The following is a 15,684-nucleotide window of genomic DNA, read 5'->3' as shown; positions in this document are numbered from 1 at the left end:
ATAAAGGTCTCATAAACTTCTTTGTAATAGATCACTAGATCTGTGATATTATAACCATTTAGCCAGTCCCGGCTCTCTACACAGCTACCTATAACCAATCATAATAGCATACCCCTATATCCCTAATAGCAATTCCAGGATCACTAAAAGCATGAAAGACCTTGTACCTAGTCAAAAAGTCGCCAGTCCGTGGCATAATCAGCTAATCACAGGTCATTTCTCAAAAGTATCGTGATGTGAAATCGGGAATCGGATTTATCAAAAGTGACAGGAAGAACCAACTCAACAGATCATCAATTAACCCCTAGAAATCCCTGTTGAAACAGTCTTACCTGCATTCTCCTCTTATGTATTCTTAGCTTTTGACCAGTTAAGCTGAAATTTTCTGATGATTTCATCAAAATTTTGAATATTTTGGGTGAATTGACTTGACTTTGCTCCTTTTCAGATCCCCATATTTTTTATTAGTATAGACTTTTCTTTTTCACGGGGGAACACTTAAAAAACTGGAGATATTTTTGAGAATCACACAACTTTATTCGTTTAACGTTTTATAGGTTTCAGGTGACTGTGGGTCAAATTAAAGTTACTATTGGCTGGTTTATCATGGGTGTGTGACCTATTTGAGCTGTTGTCTTGTTGTCTTGTTTTAAAGGGGGTGGTTTTTTATGGGTATAAATAATCTGTGAATCCAATAACTTTTATACTCCCCCTAAATATTTCTTGGATCTTCATCAGTTTAATAGTTAAACAGATATATCAATCAACAACAACTCAGTTTAAAACTCAATTATTATTACATCATGGCTAAAAAGGATAAACAACAAAAGAAGAAACTTTCATATGGTAAACTTCAAGAATTTGAAGATTTAGATACTTTTGAACAATTCCTTAAGGATGAAAGAGAAGATAATGAACACAATAATGCTCACGCTCATATCAATTACATTCCACCTTTCGTTTTAGCTGCTTCTCATAATGATCCTGATAAAGTTAAAGATTCACAAAATAGAAAGAATAAGAAATTTGTAAGACATTTACATCAACATGTTGAAAAACATTTGATTAAAGATATCAAAGCAAGTTCTGGTATGGATTTAAATTTTGGTAAACCTGAAACAATTGAAGATTTTGATACGATAACTTGGAAGTATACAGATAGCTCTGATCATGGTTTAGGTTTAGATGGTGAGAAATTCAAAGTTGAAGTTGTGGTTAAATGTAACTCAAATGGTGCTTATGTTGATGTCAATTATAACACTTTACCAATCACTGAAGATTTACAAGTTCCAGTATAGTTACTGAACTGATCTTCAAAGGGCTCCAGTTGGTTTGAATTTGGAGTTCCAATTTGAGGTATTGATCAACCTTTCTGCTTATATGTCCACAGCTAAAGTTCTTTTTTCTTTATTTCACCTCTTACGTTTCCTTGTTAATGGCTGTTATGAATTTATGTGTTTATGTGATCTTATCTTTGAACTGTAGTTAGTTACTCTGAACATCAAGCTACTGCTTGTTACCTGTTCAGAACATCATATACTATTTCATGGAGTCAGTATTTGGTACCTTTAGTTAGGTTATCAATTACATGATTACAATGAACATTATCATTATATAAGTGTCAACAACGATAATAGTATCAGATGCAGTACATGAAGCTGTTTACAAAGTACAACTTCGCTTTTTTCGGATTTTGGTTGGCTTTGCTTCCTAAGAATAAAACCTTTATAAGTGATATTGATACGTCTCATTGAGACATGAATCAATAATACAATATTATACATACCCGTCTTTTATATTATATCCTTAATAATATAATTACCATACATATATATGTTTGAAAGTACGATAATATTCGATCTATCTCATAACTAAATCCGAAAGCGCCGCCGTCGCCTGGGTCCTCTAAAATTTTGAATATCTCAGAAAAATTGTATGGTAATGATATCTGGTTTTTTCAACTTATCATTAATAAGATATGAATAGCTGACCAAATATATAAAATCTTTGAAATTGAAGAAAATTAAATTTGTAACTTTTGGATTAAGGAAAAAAGTCAATGCTAAAAATTTTAATTTTACTTTAAAATCATACAAGTTCAAAAAATCAAAAATTTAAACCTCTTTGAAATCATTAAAAAGTGGGTAAATAAGATACACCGGAATCAGATAAACACTTTAATATATTAGAAATGATATAGTTATATACAAATGTTATGAGTTATTGTCTTTTTCCATGCTTCGAATTTTCCTTATAATATTATGAATTACATAATACGGAGTTAATCAGCTCAACTTTCAAGTACATTTCGTAAAAATTCTGGGGTATTGACATGATAAAATCAGGAATAAAATACATGATAACATCATAATTATTTCTTCAAAAGACTTAAAAAGTAGATATATCAATAAAAGATACCCATTAAATGATTATTCGCTTAAAAAAATGGTAAAAAAAGAAGATTTTTCATGGTAAAAAGCCAAAAAAAGATATGAGCGGTACGGGAATCGAACCCGTGCCTAGTGCTTGGAAGGCACTTATTCTACCACTGAACTAACCGCCCGCGAATTTAATTTTGGTAAAATTTTGGAACGACCGATTTTGCTATGTAAAAAGTGGTATGCGCACGAATTACGCGATTTTTTCACTCAGTCACTCGAAGCTCGCTAACAAACTCCAAGATTTTTTATTGTTTCTCGGAGTATTAATCTATAAAGTAAGGGGTCTTTCTCAAAATAAGATTGTTTTATAAGAATTCTTTATTGTTTTAGAGGTTACTTTCATTAGATATCATATCAATTCAGCAAAACATCAACGGTTTTTATAATGTCAGCTTCTTGTATCTTCTGTAAAATTGTTAAAGGTGAGTAATAAAATATTGACAGATGCATTGTAATTAATAAAGACAATTAAAGACAATTATAGAACTAACAAACAAATCATTAGGTGAAATTCCTTCTTTCAAATTATTTGAAACTGAATTGACTTATTCATTCTTAGATATCCAACCAACTTCAAAAGGTCATGCTTTAATTATCCCAAAAGAACATGGTGCAAAATTACACAATCTTTCAGATGAATCATTATCTGATTTATTACCAATTGCTAAAAAAGTTGCGAAATTGTTAGGTGTTACTCATGATGATGGTCCAGAAGGTGTAGGATATAATCTTTTACAAAATAATGGGAGATTAGCTCATCAAGAAGTTGATCATGTTCATTTCCATGTTATTCCAAAATATGATAAAGAAACTGGATTAATTGTTGGTTGGCCAGCTCAAGAAACTGATTTTGGTAAATTAGGTGAATTACATACTGAATTGAAAGCAAAATTAGAATCTGGAAAATTCTAAATTGATGTTTATGATTAATTAATTATATTATTACATGACTTATATTATTTATCATCTCGGTGTAATCATCCTTTCATTTTGTTATCAAATAAACAACAAATCCTGTTTTCAACTCATCAATTAACAATTCTTCATCATGTTTAAATATCTTCAACCCCTTTTCAAGAACAACCGTAACAAAATGTTCAATATTTTCAGGTAACCTTAATTGTAACCCCATTAATACCTTAGTATCATCACCCATTAACCTCACAATAGAATCAACCAAAAAAGGAACCAAGTAATCATTATAAACAACATCACAACCAATAATAAAATCAGGATCTCCATTTTGAACTTGATTTATTTCAAAGAGTCCTTGATCTATATGTTCCCAATCAAATGTAACAACATCCAATACCGGTAATGCATGTTTCCTCTTTGGAATTCCTTCACATTCCATTGTAGAGCTCCTAAATAAAGGAACATTATTAATTATATTCTTCTTTAATAATTTTAATAAATGATATTGATCTGTTGAGATATAATGACCAGTTTTAGGACCTATAGTCGAAGCTAATAATCCCGTGACACCAGATCCAATCTCTATAACAAATTTCCCATGGAAATCATAAACATTCCTTTGTTGAAGCCATTTAATAAATGGGATTGTGATTTTCCAAAGAACAAATCCTGTTGAACTTGAACTATTATTTAAATTTGAAATTGATTGTTCAATTGAATAATCTGAGTTTTGAAACGTTATATCAAGTTTTGGATCTTTAGATATTATACCTAGGTCTTGACCTGATTCAGAGTCCACACAAAGTTCATATATATGTGATGATACGTCTTCTAGTGTGATTTGTGTGGTCATTGGTGCGTGAATTGTGATTAGTACGAATTTGAAATGGTCCTTTGATTGCATATAAAATATTTCTCGAAAATTGTGTCAAAAAATTTACATAGAGGTGAACATGATTTCTAACCAAATCGAAAATTACAAATAGCGTTAATCAAAATTGATGCCAAAAGAGCTGTTTGATGCTTGAATAACAATGGATAAATCCATCCTACACTGCTACAAATCTTCCTATAATAACATTTCTAAAATTATTTTAAAACTTTATACATAGACACTAAGATCTCATTTACATAAAGATTAGATTAATCCTTTCTTTAATAAGATTTCAGCAATTAAAATACCAGCACCAGCAGCACCAATGATAGTATTATGAGATAAAACAACCATTTTGAAATCTAATAATGGATCTTCTCTAATACGACCAACTGAAACACCATAACCATTATCTCTATCACGATCTAATCTTGGTTGAGGTCTATCAGCTTGTTCTAAGACATGAATGGTTTGTTTTGGAGCTGAATGACAACCTAATTTATAAGCATCACAAACATATTCTCTAAGAACTTTTTTAACTTGATCAACAGATGGTGCAGGTCTGTTTTTAAATTTTAATGAAATACATTCAGTATGACCATCTGAAACTGCAATTCTATTACATTGAGCAGAAACTTTGATTTCTTCATCAGATAATAAATTAACACCATCTTTAGAATCATTTAAATCTGCAAGAATTTTTTTAGTTTCCCATTCAATTTTTTCTTCTTCACCACTAATATATGGAACAATATTATCTAAAACATCAATACCAGAAACACCTGGGGAATAACCAGCACCTGAAATAGCTTGTAAAGTAGTGGCAGTTAAAGCTTCAATTGGACCAAAGTTATCAATCAATGGTTTTAATGGTGCAACTAAACCAGCAGTAGAACAATTTGAAATACATGCAATGAAACCTGGTCTTTTTTCACCAGCTTGTTTAGCCTTGTTTAATTTAGTTTCAATAATTTCTAAATGATCAGTATTAACAATTGGAACAATTAATGGAACATCTGGTTCTCTTCTATAATTTTTAGCATTTGAAACAACAGCTAATCCAGCTTCTTTAAAAGCTTTTTCGATATCACCAGCATAATCTGAATCTAAACCTGAAAAGACAACATCACAGTCTTTGAAAGCTTCAACAGTACATTCTGAAACAATGATATTTTGGGAAGATTCTGGTAAAAGATGAGTTTGTTTCCATGTAACAGCTTCTTTATATGGTTTACCAGCAGATCTTGAAGAAGCACCTAAAACTTCCAATTTGAAATCAGGATGTTCTGATAATAACAAGATGAAACGTTGACCAACAGAACCAGTGGCACCTAAAACACCAGCTTTCTTTTGTGGAGCCATTTTAATTTTATATTTATATTTAATTCAATATTTTGTTTTTGTGGTAAATATTCAAATCTGACTCAAAAATTCCAATTTTTAATTGACGGTGTTCGAAAAAAAAAAAAAAAAAACTCAGATGACGTATATCCGAGGGTACAAAAGTCATGTGATTTGCATAGTCGGAATTATAAACTACTAATTAATTTATTTCAATTTATCAAGTTTTAATCTATAATTACCATGAATTTTTACTATTATACAGGATGAATGGTGTTGTATGAGCTGATGATATGACCTATTTCTCAAGTTTCACCTTTTTACTAGCCTTTTTAGCTTCTTTTGCTTCTCTTTTAAGACGTTTTTTCTCTTCTTTACTTATTTTTTCAGTTTTAACTTCAGTTTCTGATTCTTCATCAGCATCTTTGATTTCTAAATCTTCATTTTCTGGTATACTACTTTGTTCTTCTTCTTCTTTCACTTGTTCTTCCTTTTTAACTTCTGGAACTGGTTCATCATCAAATGTGATTTTCTTTGGGGTAGCTTTACCTTTAGGTGGTGCGATGGTATTATTACTTGTGGTGGTGGTATTGACAGCTTCTAAAGGAGGCAATCCTCTTAAATCTCTTTGTATTCTTTTCAATTGGGACACAGATGCACCAGCAGTGGATGCAGTAGCACCTGAACTGTTTAATAATTTAGCATTTGATCTGGTTTCTTCACCATCTATGAATTTTGTTAAGAATCTTTCAGTTTCCTCTTTATCCAACGCTTTTGAGCCCAACAAGTGGACAGTGACTGGTGTATTCACAACAGATGGTGCTATTCTCTTAGCTTTAACTTGTGACATGCTTAAACTTATGATATAGTCTAAACTTTTTAGTACTCTGATCGATATTTTGACATTAAAATTTAAATTTTTTTATTTTTTTAATATTTTTTTTACCCTGCAAAAAATTTGATATTTCGTGAAAAATGGAAATTTGAACTACAATTAAACACAATTTGAATAGAAAACCGATAAAGATCTATTGGAAAATTACTTCATTATAGTCCTATAAAAGATGTTTAGCAGAATAGGGCTTGTGAGACAATTAGGTAGCGTGCCTTCAATGTTGGTAAAGTGAGTTCTTTGCAGATTTTTAGGAGTCATTTGACCAGTACTAACATTATATAACATTAGACCAACAATTAGAACATTCACCACAATCAGACCAGTCTCACCAATGACTGCCTTACGTGCCTCATACAAATCACCAAGCTTAGAATCTCCAACACAATCACCAATATTAAGTTCTTTACAACAGGGTTCTTCTCCATCAACTTCAATTTTTTCAATTTTTGGTCTTGGTCAACGTCGTTGGAAATCAAGAGGTAATACTTTCCAACCTAATACATTTAAAAGAAAACAAAGAGTTGGATTCTTAGCAAGAATGAGATCAAGAACTGGTAGAAAGATTATTAGAAGACGTAGATTAAAAGGTAGATGGTATTTGTCTTATTAAGATTTTTTTTTACTAGTTTTTAAAGAAGGATAAATATTAAAATGATTAATGTACATAGATAATAATAAAAAAGGGTTAAATAGTGGATCTTTAACGGATTGTAGAGGGCTATCCAGACAAGTGACGACATGGGGTTTGTTGTAGTATGTGCAATGTTTGGTGGTATATCTCATGCTTGAAATAGTGTAAAATTAAGTAAAAAAGACCCTAAAAACAAGGGGAAAAAGGGTGTCACAAGGGAGAAGAGAGTCAAATAAACATCTTCAAACAAAGAATGACTTTCAGCTTCTATATCGGTGTCATTATAATCCTAATCTTAATTAACTTTTGAATCTTGAAGTATTTTGTTTCCCATACCGAATATTTTCTCACCAAAATTCGAATTTTTTTCAACATAAACTTCGAATCGACAGAATCAATTGAAAATATAAGAATAACAAAGTCAGTTTCCAAGACTCAAAGAGGAACCTTTGAAATAATGTCTTTAAGAATATTCAGCAAGAATGCTATAAGTATAGCCAGATCCATGTGTCCAGCTATGACTATCAGAGGATTTAGCTCAAGTATTACAAAATTTGATGAAGTATCTAAAACAGCAGCTGAAAAGAAACAAAGAGAAAAAGGTCGTGATTTAGCTAAAAAGGATGAACAAAGAAAAATGGCAAATCGTCGTATAAGAGCTCGTGAACCTGCTAAGAATTCACCTTATTTTTTCGAAATTGCAGATGCTTTAAGATACTTAAGAGCTTCTGAAGTTGGTAGATCTCCAAATGAAGCTGTTATAACAATCACAACTGATATTGTTGCTGATAAAGGTGCTCCTGCCCTTGCTGGTTCTGTTAAATTTCCAAAAGCCATGAAAGAAACAAGAACTATTTTCTTCACAACTGAACCTGAACAAATTGAAGCTGCTAAAAGAGTTAATGTTACCACTGTAGGTGGTATTGAATTGATTGAACAAATTAAAAATGGTGAATTAGAATTAGATTTTGATAGAGGTTTCGCCACAGCTGAATTAACAAAAGAATTGGGTTCAATCGCAAGAAAATTAGGTCCAAAAGGTCTTATGCCAACAGTTAAAAAGGGAACAGTGGTGGAAGATATTGAAAAAACAGTAAATGAAGTTTCAGGTACAATCCCATTCAGACAAAAGGGTACTTTCCTTTCAGTTGCAGTAGGGAGATGTAATTTCACTGATAAAGAAATCATTAATAATATTGTGGCATTGGCTCATGCTTTTAGAGAATCTGTTTCAAATCAAAAAGCTAAAAGAAATAGTATCTTAGGTCAAACAACTATAACTTCTACACATGGTCCAGGGATGGTTATTGATTTCAGATGATTCAATAGCCTGGAGTGCTTGTAAATATAGAGAAATGGTTATCCAGTGGGTTTTGTTATGAGTTGATTTATGTTTAGAATGTTTCTGTATATATTAATAAAAAATTGGTCATAATAAGTGTTTTCAAATAGCAAAGCTTTGCGGGAACTCATAAAGAGTAATGTGAAAAAATAGTAATACAACTAAAACTCCATAAACTCTAGATTTTTCTTCATATAATTGTGTTCGTATGTCATTATAATTATGAAACCAAACGGGCTGAGGTCCTTCAAAAAAGGTTGTCTAAATCTTAAAATACTCGGAAAAAAAGCATGAAAATATTCTCTTATTCTCTAATCATCATCATTTCTGTCAAAATAACACATAAATATCTTGTTTTTTAATGGTTTATCTTGTTGTTTATTATCTCCATAGTTAAGCTATCAAGCTCATCTCATCTCATAGAAAACCGCGAGGTAAAAAAATCAAAACAATAGAACTTTAAAACCAAAACAAAGCAAGAAACAGCCTTCTACAATCACCCACCACTCAACCATTATATCAAGAAATGACCAATTGGAAAGATGCTATTACTCAAACTTCTAAATCTTTTGTGTCTCGTGATAAGCTGTTTATGTTCAGAAAATGACAATTTCAAACTAGCAATCCCCATATACTTCGATATTTCAAAACATCTCAAATTTTTAATACCTAGAACTCAAAAACTTTTGAATGATGACTTATCACAACGAGAATTCGATATTGAATATCAAACTAAACTCATCTGGGGACCAGGGCCTTCATACACCATCAAATTAGATTATGGTGAGGAAGAATCTTACTTCATATCACCATATGGGAAAACTATAACAATTTATCAAACTGATTTCTTAATTGCTGCAAATAAAGTTCATGAATTTATAGCTAGAGTTATTGAAGATTGTTTACTAAAGATTGAATTGGATTTCTTTGATTCTGGTGTCATTGTTCCACATGATAATGTTGGTATTGATATTGGTCCAAATCATATAATTGATATTCATATTATATCATCAAGACAATACAATTGGGATAAGGCACTATTTGATGAAGTGTTCCAGCCTGTGATTAATGAACTATATGATTTGATTGAGTTGGATGTTAAAGTTAATCATGTTAATGAAATTTATAAACCTGTTTTACACCTTGATGACTTTAATTCAATTTTAAACCATGAAAAATTAACATTTCTAATATATTTAAGTGATGATGAAATGATAATATCAGGTATTGATTCTTCTCAAATAATCATTCCTAAAAAAGGAGCAATTCAATTAGTTCATCTTAATGAAGATCTCGATGAAATGGAACAAATTGAAATATTGGAAGTTTTAACAGGTCAATTATTCAAATTATTAGGGATGAATTTCCAAGAACCAAAATCTCCATTCATAAGGATTGATTTTATGATTAGAAAACAAATTCATATAAATTATTTGAAATTGAAATCAAGTGAAAAAACTCATATTCAAAAATTGATGAATGAAGCTAAATGGGGCGATGCACTACGTTTATCATGGGATTTCCTAAGATTAACATGAGATCAATATAAATCAACTTTTATATATACAAAAAGACCTAAATTAACTTCTTTTCTTTTTTGGTTTTGATTTATCATCAAAAGATATCCAATTTGAGTTTAATCCATATTTTTTGGTTAATAATTCAATCACAATTTTACTATGAGGACCTTGGACAGTGACTTCAGTTAATTTTGGATTTTGAACATTTTGACCAATAGTACTTGAACCTGAACATTTAACTTTTAATTCTGAGGATAATTCATCAGCATTTATACCAAATGGTTCAAAATTAAAAGTTCTAGTGACAACTTTACGTCCAATTTTAGTTTCAGTTATGATTTTAACTTGTGGGATTGAACCACGTACAGGTTCTTGATGAATTTGATCTTCCACTGGCAATGCAGGGTTTTCAAGCATGTAATATTCAGTAAATTTTGATAAGAATGGGGTTAAGATTTTATCCCTTCCTAAAGTGGTTTCATTATTCTTAACCAAACATGATAAATTGTCATCTAGTAATATTTGTTTTTTATTTTTTTCATTAACAAGTCCATTTTTGGCAATATATTTATTCAAAATTTCTTTGACTTCATTTGTTTCAAAATAATCTGCATAAACCAAGTTCAAGTCATTGAAAATAGGCCTCAATGGGTTCGTTGGTTTATATAGTTTATGTGCAATCAATGTATTATTATTATTTTGTGCTTTGGAATTTGTAGTTGGAGCATTTGTTGGTTTTGACTTTTTGACTTTATATGGAACAAAATTTTTCAATTCTTCATTATTCTCCTTTGTAGCACTGGAAACAACAGTTAAGTCATCACCTTTACCTTTTAATTTCAAAAATTTATCCTTTTCCATTGCTTTTAAAAATTTAGCACTTTTCTTCCATGATGTCTTTTTAATTTGAATTTGTTCAAAATCAGATGCAAGATTTTTGATTATATGATTCATAAATTCTGACGATGTCATTGGTAATTTAATACCATCTTGGGTTAAGGTTTGTAATAATGATCTTTTGAAGAAATGGTCAACATCTTCCACAGTCAATGTATCTACAACATTTGCTAATTCGTTGACATCATCTTTTGCTTGTTCAGTTTCTGTTGGTGTTTCTGGTTGAGTTTCAGGTCCATTATTTTGCTCTTCTGCACCATTGATTGTAGATTGCTCGATGGAAGTTTCTTCTTCAACTTGATCTGTGACTTTTTGTTCTGGTTGTTCTTGTTCACCATTCTGTTGTTCTATTACCTCTTCTTTGAACTTTATTTCTAAACTTGGTTCTTTTGGAGGTTTGATCTTTGATTTAGCAATTCTGAATAACATGTCATCATGACTATGATAAACATCAACAGCAACACCTGTAGTACCAACAACTTTCTGAATTTGACCCAAATTTAAATTAGATCTCCCCACAGCCCAACAAGTTAATGGATCTTGAGTATCAGCAATTGCCACTATAGAACCTTTTTTAATTTCAGATAAGAATGGTGGGACACTTCCTGGTAACATAAGATCAGCACCACCTTCCAGAACTTCAATGACATGTGGATGTGTATGAACGATTGGTAATATGAAAGGAGCTGCCCAAAGAGTATAAACAGTTGGAATCAATTCACTATCTTTTGTCTTGAACCAAACAGGTGTTTGATGATCATCTGTATAAATTGTTCCTGAATAACCCTTCGGACTTTTGAAAGTTGTTTGTTTGATGATTGGTGGTAAGATCTTCTCTTCTGTTTCCTTGGATAATCCTTCTGGTAAATTGTACTCTTTGATGATTGAACCAAGCATACGTCTTCTTTCTGAAGACTTTAAGTTTGATAAAGCTTTGATCTGGTAATTAATGTCAGCATGGCTCAATTTTAATACTTAATGCACTATAACTCACCTGTGGATCTTTTCTGAACATTTTAAGTCTATAAGGTCCAATATACTCAGTAATTTTTGATCAGTAGCATATAGCTTTTATGAACATTTGCCATATAAAAGTTTTTAATATTGAAAAAAATACGTCAAGTTCGCGACCATATAAACGAAAAGTAAACAAAAATTCAAAACATCACCAATTTTCAAAAAGAGAAAGGTATTTTCAGAGAAGGAGTTTTTCACTCTATGGACAAACTGGTTGTTATATAAGGAGATGGTGTTTGATGTGATAGAAGGGAATCCTCCTGATGGTTTCGTTTGCAGTGCCAAAATAGACGGATTGGCGTATTCTTGGTGTCCTACAATGGATCTCGTTGCGTTTACCGCCAACAATGGGAAACTGGTGGTTGTTTACAGAAAGAACGGATCAAAAGTGTGGGAGCTGACAATTCAAGATGGATTGGCAAAAGGATTGGTATGGAGACCAGATGGAAAGCAGTTTGCAGTGATAACGACGAAAAACAAGTGTTTGGTGTACGAGTCCAATACGGCCAGGCTTTTAACGGAAGATCAGATCAGAGATGACATTACGTTTGGTGAATGGGTCTTATCTACTGATAATTCCCAGAGGCATAAGTTCAGTGAGTTGGTGGATCTAGGCTTGTGGAAAAGCTTACCCAAATTACCACCATTACCCAATTCTTCTAAGTCAAATACGTTTACAACCAAAGTTGCTATTGATGGATTGATTCAACAGAATGATCAAAGTAAGGAGATGAATTTGTTAATGTTATTTTCAGAAAGCAAATTACAAATGACGTTTAATGCCTTATTTTCAGTCGAGTCGATTGATTTGATAGGCCCTGCAAATGATGAAGATGAAGAAATCGTGGCACATATTTCCCAAAACCTTGAGGATCATTATATTATAACTTCATCATTCACTACGATGAAACTTCAATTAAGACATTTTAAGATTTCCATGAACAAAGACTATAGGCTGGTACATGATTTGACATCACTCAGCTCCAAAATAATTGCGCTATCAGGTTACATCAATGAAATTTTAATTTTTTTGGCCCAGGATATTAGAACTTTATTAGAATTTAGTAATAGATTTGTTGGTATATTGAAAGATGAACTTCAGGGTATTAATGATAATGTTGGTGATCAATTATATGATTTATTACTCACGGGTATGATGAGTCTTGAATTGAAAGATTGGCTTGAAAATACATTAGGTGAAAGAGGTATAACAAGATGGTCCAAAACAGGTGAAGCCGTTTTTGAAAACACTAGAAGAACTATTTTTTACCATTTGATACCATCATGTGAAAGATTGATTACATTACTTTCGCATATAAAGGGAACGTCTAAGGCTTCAATTTCACAAGAGAAGAATTTCAATTTTGATATAATAGATGAATGTACAAAATCAGCACAAAATTTCATGAAATTATCATTCCAATTCATAATTAATGTTAAAAAAGAACAAGAATTATTCGGATCATTTGTTAATTGGATCCATGCTGTTTTGAGAGAATTACAAGATGAAGAACCACGTACTGTTTATAAGACCTCAGATGTTTCTGAATTCATAAATTCACATCTTGAAAGATCCTCATTAATGATGTTAACTCCACAATTTAGAAGACATTTCAATGAGATTAAAATTAATACAAATGATTTATTCACTTCAATAAAATCATTGATTAAAGACTTTGTCTCTTATGATTCTCAAAAATATGAATTAGGTGTTGTTACTGAAAAGCAAAAATTAAAATTTCAAAATGAAAATTTATACATTTATTCACATGGTAATGCAATTATAAGTATATACAAATTTGATACAAATTCTCAAAAACTTGAATCAATCGATATTGAAACAGGATCTGAAGTTTATGATATTCAAATTTCCAAAGAAAAAGATGAGATTTTCATTATTATCAATGATGAATTAATATGTTTCCAAAATGAAGATCTTTTTAATCAACACAAATCACATTTTAAATTTGATGATTTAATTATAACTAAAAGGAAAAAATTTCCAAATTTCCACCCAAAATATCTAACTTTGAATACTTTGAATAATATTGGAAGTTTAGTCTCTCAAGACTTGCAAAAATTCATAATTTTCAATCTAGACGAAGAAACAAATCTTCAAGAAAGACCCAAATCATCATCACCATCACAACCAGAACTCGATAGTTCAGGAGATTTAATTTTATAGGATAACTTCTTCCTTCAATCTAGGATTTATGGCTTTTGGTTGTATATAAGCATGTTTAGTATAATCACCATAACCATTTTCATCAATTATATAACTTGTTCTCAAGAATTTTCTATATTCTTTTCTAATGTTTTTACCTTTCGATTTATCATCATCAAATTTGAAATTCTCAGTATTATCAGTATAATTCAACAAAAATTCAAGATCTTGCTTTTGTAAAGGTGGAATTTGTTGAATAATATTTCTTAAATAAGTTATATGTCTTTTAATTAAATTTTTCTTTCTCACCAAAGGAATTTCACCACCTAAAAAATTTGGTGGGATATAAACCATTGGTAATTTGACATTCTTGTTATGTATAACAGTATTACCTGAAAGAAAATTGATTAGTCTGAAGACATGGCGAACCAATTGGTCATAAAATTCATATTTTTCAACATGTTTCTTTGGTGGTGAACTCAAACTTTCACATGGTTCAACATCAACATTAACATTATTTTCTTTTGTCCGCTGTTGACCAAATTTCATATCATATTGTGATATAATTGAGCTAACACTAGGGAGTGCTCTTGACGGTCTTGGAAAAGTTAATTTAGATACCAATTTATCATTTTTGTAGATCCCATCAAGTGATTTACCTTTCAACATTCGTTCTTTATAATCATGTTCAATCCAAGTTGGAATTTCAAACCTTAAGAAATGTCTGATATATTCATGTCCTTTGTAAAAAACATTATCATGTGCCTTGTGTAATAATGGAGTTATTGAAGAGTATTTATCTTTAAGAACATCTGAAGTTAGATTATCAATAATTTTCAATTCATGTTGATGATTTTTCTTGATATAATTGTTGGATTGATCCACGAGTTTCTGTTTAGTAAGATGATCAAGCGGCAGAAGGTTTATCTGTTTCAGTATCTTAGATTTGAGAAGATGCATAGTATCATATCATAGCGTTATTCTTGAAGGGGGTCAAGGTTTTTTATTGTCAATTGTTAAAGGTTGATCAAATCATGGAAATTTTTTATGCTAGAGTGCAAATGCTTGAAGTTTCGCGATTGGCTATTCAAAGAGTTAGTGAAAAAAAATAATGAACCACACCATTCAATATACCACTTGTGGACCAGGTGTATCATTTATTGCTTATTTATTAGAGGAAAGGGATGTTTCATTCATTCAATACTGCCTATCAAGTTGTATGTTGTATGCTGTTGTTGTAGCAATGAATGCTGTTTTAATTGTCCATTGATAAATCGGTATGTACACTTTAATTTATATTTGTGACACAAAATAAAGATATTAAAGCCCTTTAAAGAGCACAGAAGTACAAGCTAGAATTATCATCAAGTGTAAATTCATCAAGAGTTAATTCATCAATTGTTTAACCAGAAATTCGTCCCAGAAATTCATCAGTTGTTTAACCAGAGATTTATAAATTGTTTAACCAGAAATTCATCCCAGAAATTCATAAATTGTTTAACCAGAGATTTATAAATTGTTTAACCAGAAATTGATCAGTTGTTTAACCAGAAATTTATAAATTGTTTAACCAGAAATTCATCCCAGAAATTCATAAATTGTTTAACCAGAAATTGATCAGTTGTTTAACCAGAAATTTATAAATTG

The 15,684-nt window shown here is 30.9% G+C and overlaps 10 protein-coding genes across 10 annotated transcripts; 5 read left to right on the top strand and 5 right to left on the bottom strand.

Moving 5' to 3' along the window:
* Window positions 1-803: 803 nt before the first annotated feature.
* RGI2 (Rgi2p) lies at window positions 804-1,298 on the top strand (the record flags this gene model as incomplete). Its single annotated transcript, XM_011273340.1, has 1 exon — window positions 804-1,298. The coding sequence occupies one exon, from the start codon at window positions 804-806 to the stop codon at window positions 1,296-1,298; it is 495 nt and encodes a 164-aa protein (XP_011271642.1).
* A 1,528-nt stretch (window positions 1,299-2,826) lies between these two features.
* HNT1 (adenosine 5'-monophosphoramidase) lies at window positions 2,827-3,353 on the top strand (the record flags this gene model as incomplete). Its single annotated transcript, XM_011273339.1, has 2 exons — window positions 2,827-2,839; window positions 2,947-3,353. 2 exons carry the CDS (start codon window positions 2,827-2,829, stop codon window positions 3,351-3,353), a joined length of 420 nt encoding a protein of 139 aa, XP_011271641.1.
* A 73-nt stretch (window positions 3,354-3,426) lies between these two features.
* RKM5 (S-adenosylmethionine-dependent methyltransferase) lies at window positions 3,427-4,209 on the bottom strand (the record flags this gene model as incomplete). Its single annotated transcript, XM_011273338.1, has 1 exon — window positions 3,427-4,209. The coding sequence occupies one exon, from the start codon at window positions 4,207-4,209 to the stop codon at window positions 3,427-3,429; it is 783 nt and encodes a 260-aa protein (XP_011271640.1).
* A 285-nt stretch (window positions 4,210-4,494) lies between these two features.
* Window positions 4,495-5,592, bottom strand: HOM2 (aspartate-semialdehyde dehydrogenase; the record flags this gene model as incomplete). The annotated part of the gene is made up of 1 exon (XM_011273337.1): window positions 4,495-5,592. One exon carries the CDS (start codon window positions 5,590-5,592, stop codon window positions 4,495-4,497), a length of 1,098 nt encoding a protein of 365 aa, XP_011271639.1.
* A 277-nt stretch (window positions 5,593-5,869) lies between these two features.
* Window positions 5,870-6,421, bottom strand: RPA14 (DNA-directed RNA polymerase I subunit RPA14; the record flags this gene model as incomplete). The annotated part of the gene is made up of 1 exon (XM_011273336.1): window positions 5,870-6,421. The coding sequence occupies one exon, from the start codon at window positions 6,419-6,421 to the stop codon at window positions 5,870-5,872; it is 552 nt and encodes a 183-aa protein (XP_011271638.1).
* A 214-nt stretch (window positions 6,422-6,635) lies between these two features.
* On the top strand, window positions 6,636-8,418 carry BN7_6082 (mitochondrial 54S ribosomal uL1m domain-containing protein; the record flags this gene model as incomplete). The annotated part of the gene is made up of 3 exons (XM_011273335.1): window positions 6,636-6,694; window positions 6,785-7,053; window positions 7,490-8,418. The coding sequence occupies 3 exons, from the start codon at window positions 6,636-6,638 to the stop codon at window positions 8,416-8,418; spliced, it is 1,257 nt and encodes a 418-aa protein (XP_011271637.1).
* Window positions 8,419-8,981: 563 nt separating this feature from the next.
* On the top strand, window positions 8,982-9,977 carry BN7_6081 (uncharacterized protein; the record flags this gene model as incomplete). Its single annotated transcript, XM_011273334.1, has 1 exon — window positions 8,982-9,977. The coding sequence occupies one exon, from the start codon at window positions 8,982-8,984 to the stop codon at window positions 9,975-9,977; it is 996 nt and encodes a 331-aa protein (XP_011271636.1).
* Window positions 9,978-10,019: 42 nt separating this feature from the next.
* TMA64 (Tma64p) lies at window positions 10,020-11,753 on the bottom strand (the record flags this gene model as incomplete). Its single annotated transcript, XM_011273333.1, has 1 exon — window positions 10,020-11,753. One exon carries the CDS (start codon window positions 11,751-11,753, stop codon window positions 10,020-10,022), a length of 1,734 nt encoding a protein of 577 aa, XP_011271635.1.
* A 349-nt stretch (window positions 11,754-12,102) lies between these two features.
* Window positions 12,103-14,058, top strand: APC4 (anaphase promoting complex subunit 4; the record flags this gene model as incomplete). The annotated part of the gene is made up of 1 exon (XM_011273332.1): window positions 12,103-14,058. One exon carries the CDS (start codon window positions 12,103-12,105, stop codon window positions 14,056-14,058), a length of 1,956 nt encoding a protein of 651 aa, XP_011271634.1.
* A 14-nt stretch (window positions 14,059-14,072) lies between these two features.
* Window positions 14,073-14,997, bottom strand: BN7_6078 (uncharacterized protein; the record flags this gene model as incomplete). Its single annotated transcript, XM_011273331.1, has 2 exons — window positions 14,073-14,077; window positions 14,196-14,997. The coding sequence occupies 2 exons, from the start codon at window positions 14,995-14,997 to the stop codon at window positions 14,073-14,075; spliced, it is 807 nt and encodes a 268-aa protein (XP_011271633.1).
* Between the last annotated feature and the right edge of the window lie 687 nt (window positions 14,998-15,684).

The sequence above is a fragment of the Wickerhamomyces ciferrii genome, contig 00250, assembly GCF_000313485.1.
Source record: "Wickerhamomyces ciferrii WGS project CAIF00000000 data, strain NRRL Y-1031 F-60-10, contig 00250, whole genome shotgun sequence".
Classification (NCBI taxonomy): domain Eukaryota; kingdom Fungi; phylum Ascomycota; class Saccharomycetes; order Phaffomycetales; family Wickerhamomycetaceae; genus Hansenula; species Hansenula ciferrii.
The sequence above is the reverse complement of the archived record's forward strand: the minus strand, read 5'-3'. Positions and strand labels throughout refer to the sequence as shown.